The 14,960-nt window shown below is 40.9% G+C and overlaps 1 protein-coding gene across 1 annotated transcript; it reads left to right on the top strand.

Moving 5' to 3' along the window:
- Positions 1-13,463: 13,463 nt before the first annotated feature.
- LOC143891129 (uncharacterized) lies at positions 13,464-14,045 on the top strand. The gene has a single exon (XM_077395769.1). It carries the CDS (start codon positions 13,464-13,466, stop codon positions 14,043-14,045), a length of 582 nt encoding a protein of 193 aa, XP_077251884.1.
- Positions 14,046-14,960: the final 915 nt, after the last annotated feature.

The following is a 14,960-nucleotide window of genomic DNA, read 5'->3' as shown; positions in this document are numbered from 1 at the left end:
CCCGACATTTCAATTCAAAGGGGAAACTACTTTTCGCCCAAACTTTTAAATCATGGGGAAACTACTTCTCGCCCAATCTTCCAAACAACGGGGAAACTACTTCTCGCCCGATTATCAAATCCACGGGGAAACTACTTCTCGCCCGATCTTCCAAACAACGGGGAAACTACTTCTCGCCCGATTTTCAACTCCACGGGGAAACTACTTCTCGCCCGATCTTCCAAACAACGGGGAAACTACTTCTCGCCCGAACTTCAAATCCACGGCGAAACTACTTCTCGCCCGATCTTCCAAATAACGGGGAAACTACTTCTCGCCCGATCTTCCAAATAACGGGGAAACTACTTCTCGCCCGATCTTCCAAATAACGGGGAAACTACTTCTCGCCCGATCTTCCAAACAACGGGGAAACTACTTCTCGCCCGATTTTCAAATCCACGGGGAAACTACTTCTCGCCCGATCTTCCAAATCATGGGGAAACTACTTTTCGCCCAATCATTCAAATCAAAGGGGAAACTACTTCTCTCCCAAACTTCCAGTACCAAGGCGAAAGTACTTTTCACCAAGCAACAAAAAACAGGCCACTACTTGGCACTTCACTGATTAATAATCAAAAGAAATTTTTTTTTTCTTCTTAAAAAAAAATGCCCCTTGTTTGGGTTTAACAAAGAAAAAGATTTTTTTTTTTTGGGCCCAAAGGGCTTGCAAACATGATTGATGGGTTTATCGATCTTATATCGAGTTCAAAGATAGCATAGTTATCTCCTGCCGAGAATAAATGGGAGTGCATAATCATTGCTGAAGACCAGACTCGAAAAACTTGATGGGATTTTTGGATATTGACTCTCTTAAAGAGAGGAAAAGCATTCTGCTAAGATTTGAAAACTGCAAAAGCAGGAATTCTAGACTCCGTTGGGTACTAGATTTTCTGAAACATTGACTCTTTCAAAGAATGAGTTCAATTGATGAATTTGATTCAAGAGAGCGTTCAAGCTTCTTTTGCTTCTATCTGCTGAGAAAGTTTATCTCAATTATCTTGTATTTGATATCTTTTATGACGCAAGTCATAAAAGATGCCCCTAGTATGATTACTTCCATGACAGGATTCATTGGAGAGCAAAACCAGGATAGGTAAGAAAAGTTTAAGCTTGCATGGGTTCTTTCTTCGGTATATGGGTAAAAGGATATCCACAATGGATGAGTCTGAGAATTTTTTTCTTTCATTGCTCACTACTTGAGGCTTTGATGTATCCGGCAAGTTTGAACAAAATGTCTCTTGCCCTTTCCTTAATTTCTAAACCAGGATCTACTCTGAATTTTCTCCACATTTAAAAAGGTATACTCTCGCTCTTCCAGTGCCAAACACTTCGGACATTGAGAGAAAAAATAATAAAAATAAGAAAAAGACTTCCCATGACTCAATCAAAGAAGACTCAAATTACTCAAGGGACTTGACTCACTTTTGATTCACCCTTAGATAAAATGTGTTATTTTATTATGGTAAGGCTAGCCACTCTTAGAGTACTCTCGAAAACCATGTCAAGAGGCTCTAGTTTCCTCCATCGGGACGTCCGTCATGGTTATTACCTCCTTTGGGTTGCTCGGTTTTAATGCCCCTAGTTTAGAAAGGTATCAAAGTAAATCTTATCGACACTACTCGGATTCCGGGATCCTGCCCTATGTAGTGGTTGCTTCTCCGTCTCCTCGATTTCTCCCTTCAAAAGAAGTCAAAACCAATGCCTTCCAATTTTCGGTCTAAAAGACCACTTGTCTCAAACTTTTGCTTGTTTCACCAGAAAGACTTTCTAGGTGGCTTGGGATCAAAAGGGTGGGATATTTAAAGTTCAAACGATTTGGACCGAATCTGGTCTAGCCAGACTACCTACGTACCTCAAAAATGGAGGATCAGATCCGCGTAGTTCGCTTTGGGATTTTTCAAAGAATGGTTTAGCATTTAGCTTCAAAATTTTGAAAGGGATTTTATTCCAAGGTTTGACCGAACCTGAATTAATCAAGTTGCCTACGTACCCCTGAAGAGTTGGGGATCAGGTCCGACGTAGTTCGGGCGCATAAATGCCCCGGGTTTATAATGTGTTTGAAAAGAAATGGTTTCATTTTACTTTAGGCCCAAAGGGTTTACAAAAAGATTTTTAAAACATTAGGATTTTGGCTATAAAAGCTCAGACTATCAAGGATGGCCTCCTGGTATACTTGGCGTACAAGCTCTTTTGCTTAAGATTCAAAGACTTAAAAAAAAATTTCTAGGAGTCTGAAGACATGTCAGGCAAAACTTCAACCACTGCGCTCCACTCTCATCTCGAAGATCTTGAATTTATGCTCAAGATTCCACAACTCCTTGTCTCTTTCTTCTTCTTTTTTTTTTCTTTTTTTTTCTTTTTCTTAGGGCTCAAATTTATCATACAACTTCCTTGCCCGAAAATCTTTTCTCAATATTTCATCAGCTCCATATGATGTCTGATGTTTCACTCTTTAAAAAAAATTCTCTTCAACTGGATGTCTAAAGACAATGAAGTCTTGCTTTGCTCAACGACAGGGCATTCCCCTGGTTTATCCTTATAGGATCAAGCAAGACTACCTCAAACCCCTCTAAACAGGTTTATCAATTCTTTGCGCTTCTCGGGAGATAAAGTTTTGCCACTCCATCTTTCCCGAGTTTCGGATTTCGATACCACTATCAATGACTTCGATTTCTTCTTTAAGTGGCTATGCTCGACGCTCTTCCTCTCGTTTGACCTTTTTTCAGATCTCGAGGAGAATTTCGTCTGCATTCTCCTCCGAGAAGGGTGTCTTTAGTTGTTTTAAACATTAAATCCAAGAGTGAATCATAAAAATTTGAAGATACGAAACCAAATGCTTAATTGGATTGAAAACTTTGAAGTACCAGATGACTCACAGACACGCCTCTATGGGCTTTACATTTGATTTGATAGAAGATAAAACACTGACTCTGCATACCAAAGACTTAACAAACACGACACACATTCTTTCTTTTCTTTTTTTCTTTTTTTTTTTACATTGACACTACAAGACTTACCAACTTTCAAGCTAGGAGTTGATATAAACTTGACAAAGGACGAATCTTGAAACAAGATACTTGACATATGACTCTTGAAACATAATAGGTGAATAGAGGCAAGGAATTGGCACTGAAGTTCACAAGTAGTACGCCTTCCTCCATGATAATGCTGGCTAAGGAGTTCGACCCTGGTTCAGAAACCTTGGAAAGGGTGGTCCTCTGAAGTCCTGTTGACTTGGCCCAAATTGTCTTTGAAAACTGGCTGGTGACATCACCTTCTCTGCCTGAACATTCTCAAGATATTCAAACTCTGACATTTTTTCTTTTCCCTTCAACTTATTCTCTGGCTCTGGAGTGACATAAATGACGGGATCTTTGCGAGGTTGAATGGTTCGTTCAAGTGCCTGGTTCACAAAAGCATAGATTTGAGCGAGAGCAGAAGAGTCTTTCTCTATCCGGCTCTGGATTGCATGTTTCAAAGCTAAACAATTCTCCGTAAGGTGACCCGGGCCTCTATGATACTCACAATATTGATCCATCCTCCAATTGTTAGGGAATGGTACAGGCACAGGTTTAATATCTGGAAGCCTCAAACAACCTTCACCGACCCATTTCTTCATGATGACTATAAGAGAACAAGGCATTTGAGTGAATTCTCTTTCTCGTTTCTGACCCATCTTTTCTTCCTCTATCACTGGCTTCTTTAAAGGTTGGTGAGAAGGTCCAACATTCTTAACCTCCCTCGGAGCAATGAAAGCCTGTTTAAGAGGTTGACGAGAAGGTCTAACACTTCTAACTTCCTTCGGAGCAATGTAAGGCTTTTTCCCATTATGCAAATCAACATATCTATCAAGGATTAAACTCTGAACAGAGGCCTCTTCTGTCATAGTACCCATATCAACAAGTTGCTTTGGAGCAGAGTCACATTTAATGGACAAGTGCTGCATCTGAATTCTCATCTCTCTTACTTCTTCAGTTAGCATAGCCATCTGACCAAAGAGTTTGACCATCCAATTTTCCATTCTGACAAGTGTAGTCTTCTCAACAGGTTCTTCTACAGATTGGGTGCTTGATGGGACAAATTGCGTCTCAGAAATAGGGTGAATGAGAGATGCAGGATCCAAGATGGGTCCTTCAGTAGAAATGACATTTATCGAAGCTGGTGGCGAGACAGCATGAGCATCGAAAGGCTCTTCAATAGTGAGCTTGTCTCCATCGATCATATCTTGCACTTTATGCTTCAGAGTATAACATTTATCAGTCGTATGGCCCGAACCACGATGATATGCACAAAATAAATCCTTTCTCCAATTCTTAGGCAGAGGATTAGGTAGGACTCTTTGTTCAGGCAATTCAATCTTGTTGTCCTTGATCAATCTCCTGAGAATGTAGGATAACGAGCAAGGAAGCAGAGTAAATTTTCTTGTTTTCTTTTCTGCTGATTCTTCCCCTTCCAATACTGTTTTGACTGGAGTCCTAACAGAATTGACATTATGTACCTCCTTTAGCTCGACCATAGGTCTTTTCCCTTCTTTAATATCAGATAAAGTCTTGGACCTCAGGCCTTTTATCAAAGCATCTTCAATTTGAGTTCCCGTCTTTATCAGATGATCAAAACTTGGGTAGTGCTGAGGTGCCATGAAATGAAAATATTCGGAGGATAGGCTCTTTACTACCAGCTTGATTTGATCTGCCTCTGAGAGTGTCTGACTCAATTGCGCTAACATTCTTTTCCATCGTCGGATAAAAGAGGTAAAGGTCTCCTGCGGCCCTTGTTTCAACTGCTTCAAATCCCTCTTCGTAACCTCTATTCCGTCCTCCATCGAAAATTGCTCGACAAGTTTGTTTGCTATGGCCTCCATAGTTCTGACTTCTTCTGGTTTCAGGCGCAAGAACCACTGTTTTGCGATTCCCACAAGGGACACAGGGAATAGGTGTGCCATCTGTTCGGGGTTGAGTCCATGTTGTTGGGAAAGCTTTATGAACCATCCTACATGACCCCGAGGACACCCAGTCCCATCATATTTATCATAGTCAGGGGTTTTGAATTTGGGTGGCAGAATAGCCTCAGGAGGAATCATAAACTCAGAAATGTCAAACTTCTTCTGCCCCTGAAATTTCATATTCTCTACATCTTGAGCCAACTTTTTGAACTTGCCGTACATTTCCTTTTCTAACTTGTCATACATCCCTTTCTCTTTACTGACCACAGGTGCACAAAATTCTTCAGCATATTGCTCATCTTCTAAATTGATTTCAAAAGGTGAAACAGCTGGTCTGTTCGAATCTGGAGACGCAACTCGAGGAGATTGGGATATCGGCTCTCTAGAATTGGGGGCCTTGTCAGTATTCTGAATTTTTAAATGGGTCATCTCCTCCTTCATGCTTGCCATGTCGCGAGTAAGATTTTTCAGCATCTCTTGAATGGCTATCATAGGATCAACTGGGTCAGCCATTGAATGAACCTCTGGTAATTCAGACAACTCAGACAAAGAGAGTAAAGGTATTCTCGATGTAATGAGAGGATCAACTAAGTCTAGATATCGAAGATGATCTAGACCAAGCAGGTTTCAATTGGTTATCTCTTTTGAGGGTGATAACGATAGTTGCTCACCTTAAGAATCACTGAAATGGAAGTTAAAACACTAAGTTAAATGGATGATAACGGAGATAAAATATCCTCTACAAATAGAGACAAAAATAATCCTGAACATGTTTGAATTACAAAACAGGTAAGTCAATCTATGAAGGTCAAAGAAAGGTAGGCATTGATAACATGACCTACACCAACAGGATCTTAAGGAACCTTCAATTTATCCCTTTAAGTCTTTTCGAGATATGGCTGCTCTCTTTTGAGGTATGAAAAAGTTAAGAATGATAAACACCCCTAATCTAAATGAGTCTGGACCTCAGCAATAATCTTGTACTCGCGACAGATAGGGAAGATTTAGTTAATCCATCAATGATCAAGGTATAAGAAAGGTAAATCCATGTTGGAAAATATGAATCAGTTATATGCACAAAAGATCAAAAAATAGATTATGACAAAAGTCAAGAATCTGACGATAATCCACAAATGAATAAATAGGAATAAACAAAAAGATCACGATACAACAAACTCAATGGTCTATCCCTGACTTTGAAGAATAGCAGTTATGCTCAAAATGTTCCAGGTAAAATCCGTCAGCATAACGACTATACAAGAAGATCGAGGTAAGGCAAACTCATGGTTTAACTAACTCTAAAGGATAGCGGTCATGCTAAAAATTATTCAGGATAAAATCCGGCAGCATAACGGCGCTAGACAAGAAAGTAAGGTAAGGTAAACTCATGGCTTTCCTAACTCTAAGAGATAGCGGTTATGCTCAAAAATTGTCTGGATAAAATCCCGCAACATAACGGCTATACAAAGGATTCCCACAGCTCAACCAAAGGATATGTGAATAACGGTGGTTATCAGAGAAAGATGATCAACTGATAGACAAACCAAAGGTGAGAATATACAACAACGGGTCAAACCCCTAAAATCAATAGATCAAGGACTAAGCCTGACCAAGGTAATAGCGATAAAAAGCCACTGACTAGATCTAGATCTGAATATCGAAGGGATACAACTGGTTGAAATGAATAAAGAACTCTAACTGAGAGGAGAACCCTAATATACATAATCAGTATATATAAGTATATACACATACACACAAATCCTAACCAGGGGCACCAGCCCTAATTCTAATTTAGCTAAGTCAAGAAAATCTTGACTCAAGACAGACTGATAAGTGTACTAGGACCGCGTCGTAGCCATGTAAAATGAGCTGCCCTAGTCTACAAATGGGATAAAGCTCATAACTCTAAGCTCTACATGTGTAAGCAACACACGTTCGACCCTATATGAATGCAATACAGATGTATATAAACACAGGTACTTCCTAGTTGGGTTTCACTAGGTCAGTAAGTATATACATAATATATAAAACAAAGTAGGGCTCCGGACTCAATCTACAGGGTACTATGCGTATGAAACATACTTAATATGTATAACTCAAGTGCACCGAGTGTTATACATAGTATGCTTCATTGCTCATCGGCTGCTGTAAACACAAGTGCACCGAGTGTTTACGGCTGCAGCGCTGGCGCATAGCTTGGAAATAAATTCAACAGTACCATCAGGATAAAGACATCCCAGTCGGGTACGCATCGAATCTATCCCGTGGAGCCAAGAAGGAAAAACAAGGAAAAATAATGAAAGAAATAACAAATATGATAATGCATGATGTGTAGTGTGTGAATCCCTTGTTTTAATTACGCACCTATCTGGTGCCCCTGGATTCTAAGCGAAAAGGTTCTCATTTAAAATGATTTTAACCCAAATTACTCCAAAGTTAGTAAAAATGGCATTTTTTAAGAGTTAGGCAATGTTTCAAGAACTCCCCAGCAGAGTCGCCAGCCTGTGGAACCCGATCCTGAGGACGGTGCCGAGGGACGCGAGATCCCTCCCTGCAATCCTCAAAGATCTCCACAACGTGAAGGAGAGCTCTGCCAAGGAACTCTCGAAACTGATGCCACTCTCACAGCATAGCATGAGTGGCGATATAAAAAGAAAGAGATATGTCTTGATCCGGAGCCGGGGCTCGAAACCGAGACATACCTAAGATAAACTCAGAGTCGCCATCCATGGACAAGCCATGGAACCAAAACAAATGCTCTGTTTGCAATGGATAACCAGAGATACAAAAGGTCCGTGCCTGATGACGAATGGAGAAGGTCCGAAGAGCGCCCCCAATTCGCCCGAGTGCGAACACTTGGTCTCTTATGCCATTTATTATTAACTCCAAAGAAGTTTGGATAAAAATCATCTGAAATGGGAACAATCCTCAAGAATCGTCTACCTAAGCATGCATTTCCTGAGGATAAAGATAATAAACACATAAAATAAAATGAAAAATGTGCCACCTAAGCACAGCTAGGTTATGAGTGACAAACCTAAAGGGTGTCTAAGTTCTGATGTGCCAACACATGTAAGCCACAGCAAAAGGTATAGGATCAGTACGAGAAAGTAAGAAAACACATCAAAACATATAATAACAACATAATAAATCCTAAGACTCTAAATTATTAGCCCGAGTCCTCGGATGGTCTGGTATTCATCCAAAGAAGCCTACGTATCCCCGCCTCCACGAGAATCAAGGCAACGTAGTTCTTCGCGCCTATTCTAAGCTAGGATGCCTAAGACACCTAGACCTCTATCCTAGACTCGATCTAAAAGACCGGACCAGTTCTTAAAGCTTCTTGTACGATTATTTAAATTCCAGTGAATTGTAGATTTTAGGACACCCTATATGCCCTAACTAAATGCAGGTTAGCCCTAAGCTAATGCAGGTGGTTCCTACAACCTATGTGTAACTAGGCTGTATTTCCTAAGGAAAACAATGGGATCACTAGCGCATTCTAGACCTAGTCATCAGTCGGCGATGTGAATCGCCAACTGACCGGACGGAGGCGCTCCTATTACTCTAAGACAAACCCCTAACTCTAACACAAACACAAACAAACCACACAACACATCAAAGACAAACTCCTAACTCTAAAACTCTCTATCCAGGACAAACTCCTAACTCTAGGGGAAGATCTTTGGAAAATAAGGTTTTCAAAGGTTTTTTGAAAGATTTTCAAAGTTTATTTACAAAAGTTTGGCTGGACTTGGGATAAAGATCCCGAGCTGCACTACGTACCTCGTGGGAGAGGATCAAGCCAACGTAGTTCAAAACGAACTCTCAAACTACGCTTCTAAAAGAAACACTCATACTTCAGATTATTTAAGGTTTTTTATATTTTCAAATGTTTTTGATATTTTTAAAGTTTTCAAATGTTTTTGAGTCTTAAATTTCTAATTTTTTTGGATTTTAAAGCTTTTCCAATGCTCTAAACCTTTAAATGTTTTCAATCTTAAAGGGGACACGCAAGTAATACCATAAACTAAGGCAAAGCCTTAAAGCAAAAAAGGTCTCAAAGAGACGATCCACAACAAGAAACTGGCGTCTCAAAGAGACAAACCACAACAAGAAAGATAGTGCCCCAAGAACAGAGAAAACAATCTAAGATCCTAAGCAGGGAAGGCTCTATATGACTGAGTTAGTCTCTAGTGGAAAAACTCCTAACTAATAACACTAGGGAGGAAGTACAAATGAGTCAGAGACTCTAATAGCACTACAAAGGATGAATGAGTCAAAGACTCTCTAATCAGGGCTGACTCCTATGCGAATGGACTATCGAATAAGGAGAAGCTCACAAGTAAAAAGGAATAAAAGACCCTGTGCATAGTTGGCAAAGGTGAAACACCCAGCCGGGCCGGACAGCTACCTAGCCCTAGGGTGCAACAAATGTGCAACCCAATACCCATAAGGGTAGGGGTATGCTGCCAAGCCGAGTAAGGTGTTCTCCCAAAACCAAACGACGCACAAAGAGGAGGTTTAGCAAGAGAATGAGACTGGGCAAGTCTCCTATATACAAAGGAGGGGTATGCTACTTGGACTGAGCAAGTCCCCTAAGGATGGGCTTGGGCTAGCGCCTTCATCGCCCTTGCAAGGGGTAAGCAAGGCTAAGACAACTAACTGACCAAATTGGACGCTAATTAACAGAGGTACAAATTGAGGTGCAACCTCAGAGAGGATTCTACAAATGAGGCCAAGCAGGCCTTCTAAAGGCTAATTACTTATAAGGCCAAGACCGATGACTCCCTAATAACATCAATAAAGATCAAATGAATCAAAAACTCCCTGATAACATCATCACACAAACAAATGAGTCACAGACTCACTTAAATGAGGCAAGGTATGCTTCCTATAGGTACACCTTTTATCAGAATCAAAGCAACCTTCCTGGGGTTAATGGTTAGGGTCAAGTGCGGGTTGACTTGGCTTAGACTCGGGGTGACTCGGGTTGAATCCGGTTCGGTCCGAACTCACGTTGGGTCCATGTTGGACTGGGTTGGTTGAGTCAAGTTAGGATGGTGTGGTTTGGATTGAGCTTCGGGTAGATGGTTCTCGGCCATGCGATTTTGCCACAGTGCATTTGATATTTTGGTCCCCACTCTAGATTCTGACGAAATGCATGGGGGTATGACTCATGGCCATCAAAGGATATAATGGCTTTCAACAAGGTACATGACCATATGGGTTTAATTTTCTAACAGAATAAATGAGGATATGGTTCATGGCCAATTGGATGATATGGCTATACTAATGAGAGTTTTCGGTTGGGTATGGTCATACGTGACTTGGGTGATACAATTAAATACACAGTGCATGGATATGATGAGTTCAAGTATATCCTTCACATGCACAATGTATGAATCCAATTACAGTGCATACATAGTCCACAACTTAATTATTCAAGTGCATACACAAATGTACAGTGTGTACACAATGCATGAATTCTTACTCCTTCACAGACCTAGCATATGCAATGCATGGAACTATTGGGAAGATTGTGTTCGGTTGAATTGGACTTGCGGGTTGCGGGTTTGCGGCTCGGGCAGAGGTTACGGGTGCGGCTTGGGATCCGGGTTAGGGGTGCGGCTTAGGGTTGGACTCGAGTGGAACTCAGGCTCAGGTTAGGTTGAGTGGGGTTCAAGCTTAAGATTCGGGTTCCGGTTTGGGGTGCGGGTTTGGGTTGGACTCGAGTGGAACTCAGGCTCAGGTTAGGTTGAGTGGGGTTCAAGCTTAAGATTCGGGTTCCGGTTTGGGGTGCGGGTGCGGGTTGGACTCGAGTGGAACTCAGGCTCAGGTTAGGTTGAGTGGGGTTCAAGCTTAAGATTCGGGTTCCGGTTTGGGGTGCGGGTTTGGGTTGGACTCGAGTGGAACTCAGGCCCAGGTTAGGTTGAGTGGGGCGTGGAATTGGATATGGCGTGGGGTCAGATTAGTCTGGGGTGAGGGTAAGTTTTGGTTGGATTTTTATATTCTAGTAGTTGTTTGGGGATGAATCTTAAAATGCAATAGGCTGTTTGGGAGATGGATTCTAAAATCCGGTGGGCTGTTTGGGAGATGGATTCTAAAATCCAGTGGGCTGTTTGAGACAGGGATTCTAAAATCTAGTGGGCTGCTTGGGAGATGGATTCTAAAATCCAGTGGGCTGTTTGGGAGATGGATTCTAAAATCCAGTAGGCTGTTTGGGGATGGATTCCAAAATCCAGTGAGCTGTTTGGGCTGATAAAACAGGGGACAAGAGAGGCTGTTTTGGTCGGTAAAACAGGGGAAGGGCTGTTTTGGGTTGGTTTGTGGCTGAGTGAATTAAGGACAGGCAGGATGTGCCAGGTTGCACCAAGGATTGGGTATCTAAAGGAAACTAAATTGGTTTTGAGGATGAGGTTAGGATTGAGAAGGAAAAATAGTTCTACTATGCAAACTAATACTCATTAATATGCAAGTTAAAACTAACATGGGATCTTAATATGCAAACTAGTATGACTTGGGTTTTCACAACAGTATGAACATGCATCCTACTGCGCAATTTATGATCTATAAGCACAAATTTAAAGGATGCCTTTTGTTAACATGAAGAACCAAATGACAAAGGCCTACCTCTGCGAAGATTGGGGTCGATCCATGTAACGCTCCTCGAAGCCCTTCCTCGATCCTCCCATTTGCCGATGGTTGATGGACGCCACCAATAAGTTATTGATGTGTAAGGTTTGAATGGTTGAGGATGATGGTGAAGATGGAGAATTTTTATGTGGGTTTCTAAGTGGGTTTTGGCGATGATGATGGCTGATGGTAGACGGAGGTGGTAGGTGATGGATGCAATGGAGGCGAATGGTGGTGGAAAAGTGGCTGGAAAATCCTTCTCTCCCTCTCTTCCTTCTTTGTCTTGTGGCTGCCGATGAGGTCCCCTGTTGGGGAGAACAAAATAAAAAAGAAGCCCCCTCAAAACCCTAGTCGATTATCCTTTTAAAGAGAGTGTGAGGGCTGATACTTGCACCCCCAAGTTTTGGTAATAGCACCCGCCCAACTTGTCTTTTCTCTTTTGGTTATATACTTGCAGGAATTGGTGTTGGCACACCCATGATTTGATAAACTAACCTCCTTTTACATGGGGAATGATATACTTTACCCCCCATATTCCACGGACAGACCCTATGGTGCATTTATGACTACTCTTTTAACCTACAAAGGGGGTGACCCACATAAAACATTAGCACACCCAACCTTGATAAATCACACCCCCTTATTGCACTACACTACACTTCCAACTCAGCTTGTCTAATTAAACAATTTTTATCGGATTTTCCTGAAATTTTAATGGGACCTACCTGGGACACTGACCTACCCTAGGAAGAAATTTGGATTAATAAAACACTAATTTACTAGGGTTTTTATTTAAAACAAGATATTGGGGTTCGGTCAAAATGGGGTGTCTACAGATACCTGTTAAGAGTGCCAAAAATAAAGCAACCACTTATCATATAGAACAAAATGACCAATAAACAGAGAAAGGGAACAAAATAAGACAATATGAATTCAACAACATGACGGGCAACAGAGACAATTAATAATAATAATCTAAAGAAAAATCAATCCAAGATAATAGAAAGCATTAGCAAAAGAAACATGCAAAGATGGTTCAATTCTATAATAGAAAACTTAGGGTCGGGCCGGGTCAGGGTACCCAAAGCATTAACCCAGGAACCGACCCGACCTGAGTCAGGGTCTTAAAAAATGAACCCTGACCCGCCCTCAGGGTTGGAAAATCTAGCCCTGACCCTGTTCAGGCTCAGAGCAGGTAAGGGCGGGTCAGGGCTGACAAGGCCAAACTTGCACCCCTAGCAAAATACATTAGTCATATGCCAAAGAATAAGCTAGTACGTTTTGTAAAATGGTTCTGAGGCAATAAGTGTTAACTTAACCAAGCAAAGAGTGTTGATGCCTAAAGGATAGATACACTGCGATGCTTGGAGGCCAAAATCAAATTGGATATCATATTAATAATATGATGGATTAGATGAATCTACTCGTACTTAACAAAGTTGTTGTTAATGAGCATCTGATGCCCATTGGAGAAATCATATTATTTCTCTTGATTTATGTGTTTGAGGGGCACACAAATGTGACAAACAATGGGCAGTACCATTACAGATCAAAAACCCAGATCTAATGGTTACATGTCATGATAAATCTAAAATGGTTAGTCTTGCTAATTTTATGCCTCATTTCCTTTGCATTAGATAGGGCATCCTTCAATCCATTAGCTAGGATTCTTAAGGACAACAAACTTACTGGTCCAAATTATGTGGACTTGAAGAGGAACTTAACTTTAGTGCTCACAGCAACGAAAGTTCATAGGGTCTTGACTACTGAGGCACCTTAGTTGCCTGGTCCCGATGCTCCCCAGGATGTCAGGGACAGAGCCACAAAATGGCATGAAGATGACCAAATGGCTAAGTGCTATATCCTTGGATCGATGTCGAACGTGTTGCAACAACAACATGTCGGAATGGCTTCATCCATGGATATTATGCACAATCTTAAGGAGATGTTTGCACAACAAAATCGCAGTGCCAAACAAATAGTAATTAAGGGCCTGGTTTCCACAAAAATGGTGGAAGGAACCACAGTTAGAGATCACATGTTGAAGATGATGGGCTATCTAAATGAGCTCGAAGTTTTAGAAGCCATGTTATATGCTGAGTCGCAAGTCGACATAGTGTTAGCATCCCTACCACCATCATTCAATGACTTTGTCATGAATTACCATATGAACAAACTGTCAATGGCGTTGGCAGAATTGTTGAATCATCTTCAATCTACTGAGAATCTTCAGAAAAAGAATAAAAAATCCTCTTTCTTAGTTGAAGCTAATGTAGTTTCAACTCCCAAACCGAAAGGCAAGGGAAAAAGAAAGGATAGAGGCCAGGGTTCTAAGAAAAACATTTTCAAAGTCAAGAACAAGAAAACTTTCAAGAAGAAGTCAATCAACACCAATGATACTTGCTTCCATTGTGGAAAGGTTGACTGAGGGCGAACTCTACCTACAGGTTGGAACGAATGCAACGGTTGCAATCCAAGCTATGGGTGATCACTACTAGCATTTTCAGAAGGATATTTACGTTTAAATGATTGTGTTTATGTACCTTCCATTAGAAGGAATTTGATTTCAGTTTTCTAAACTTTTTATTGATGGTTATTCAACAACTTTTGATAAAAGTAGTGTTTTTTATCGAACATGGAAATTCATTAATTACAGAAGGTACATTAGTTGACAGATTATTTATAGTAAATGCTTTAGAAAATGCAAGTAACATTGAGGATATTCCTATTCAGAATATTCCAAACCTCAAAAAGGCAAGGAATACAGGCAATCCCAAGCATATATGGCATCTTCGATTAGGCCATATTAACCTAGATAAGATTACAAGATTGGTAAAAGACAGTCCATTGGATTCTATCCAAGTGGAACCTTTTCCAACTTGTGAACTATGTCTTCAAGGTAAAATGACCAAAATTCCTTTCAAGGGCAAGAGTGGAAGATCCCAAGATTTGTTGGAGAATATACATAGTGATGTATGCGGTCCCATTTCTCATCCAGCAAGAGGAGGGCTGATATACTTCATGACATTTGCGGATGACCATTCAAGGTACGGATATTTGTACCTTATGCGACGTAAGTCTGAGACCTTTGAAAAGTTCAAAGAGTTCAAGAATGAAGTAGAGAATCAGTTAAATAAAAGAATAAAGACTCTTCGCTCTGATAGAGGTGGGGAGTATCTCTCTGATGAGTTTAGGAATTACTTAGAGCAAAATGGAATCATCTCTCAATGGACCCCACCCGCAACACCAGAATTGAATGGTGTTTCAGAACGTAGAAATAGGACTTTGTTGGGCATGGTCCGGTCTATGATGAGTTTCGCAGAAGCACCTATGTTTCTATGGG

The sequence above is a fragment of the Tasmannia lanceolata genome, unplaced genomic scaffold, assembly GCF_043159265.1.
Source record: "Tasmannia lanceolata isolate RefF3 unplaced genomic scaffold, GAP_Taslan_0.1 ptg000013l, whole genome shotgun sequence".
In the NCBI taxonomy this organism is placed as follows: Eukaryota; Viridiplantae; Streptophyta; class Magnoliopsida; order Canellales; family Winteraceae; genus Tasmannia; species Tasmannia lanceolata.
Note: the sequence above shows the minus strand (reverse complement) of the source record. Positions and strands in the feature narration are given on the sequence as shown.

Coding starts and splice junctions, on each gene's coding strand:
- LOC143891129 (XM_077395769.1), top strand. CDS start 13,464: ATGGCTAAGTGCTATATCCTTGGATCGATGTCGAACGTGTTGCAACAA.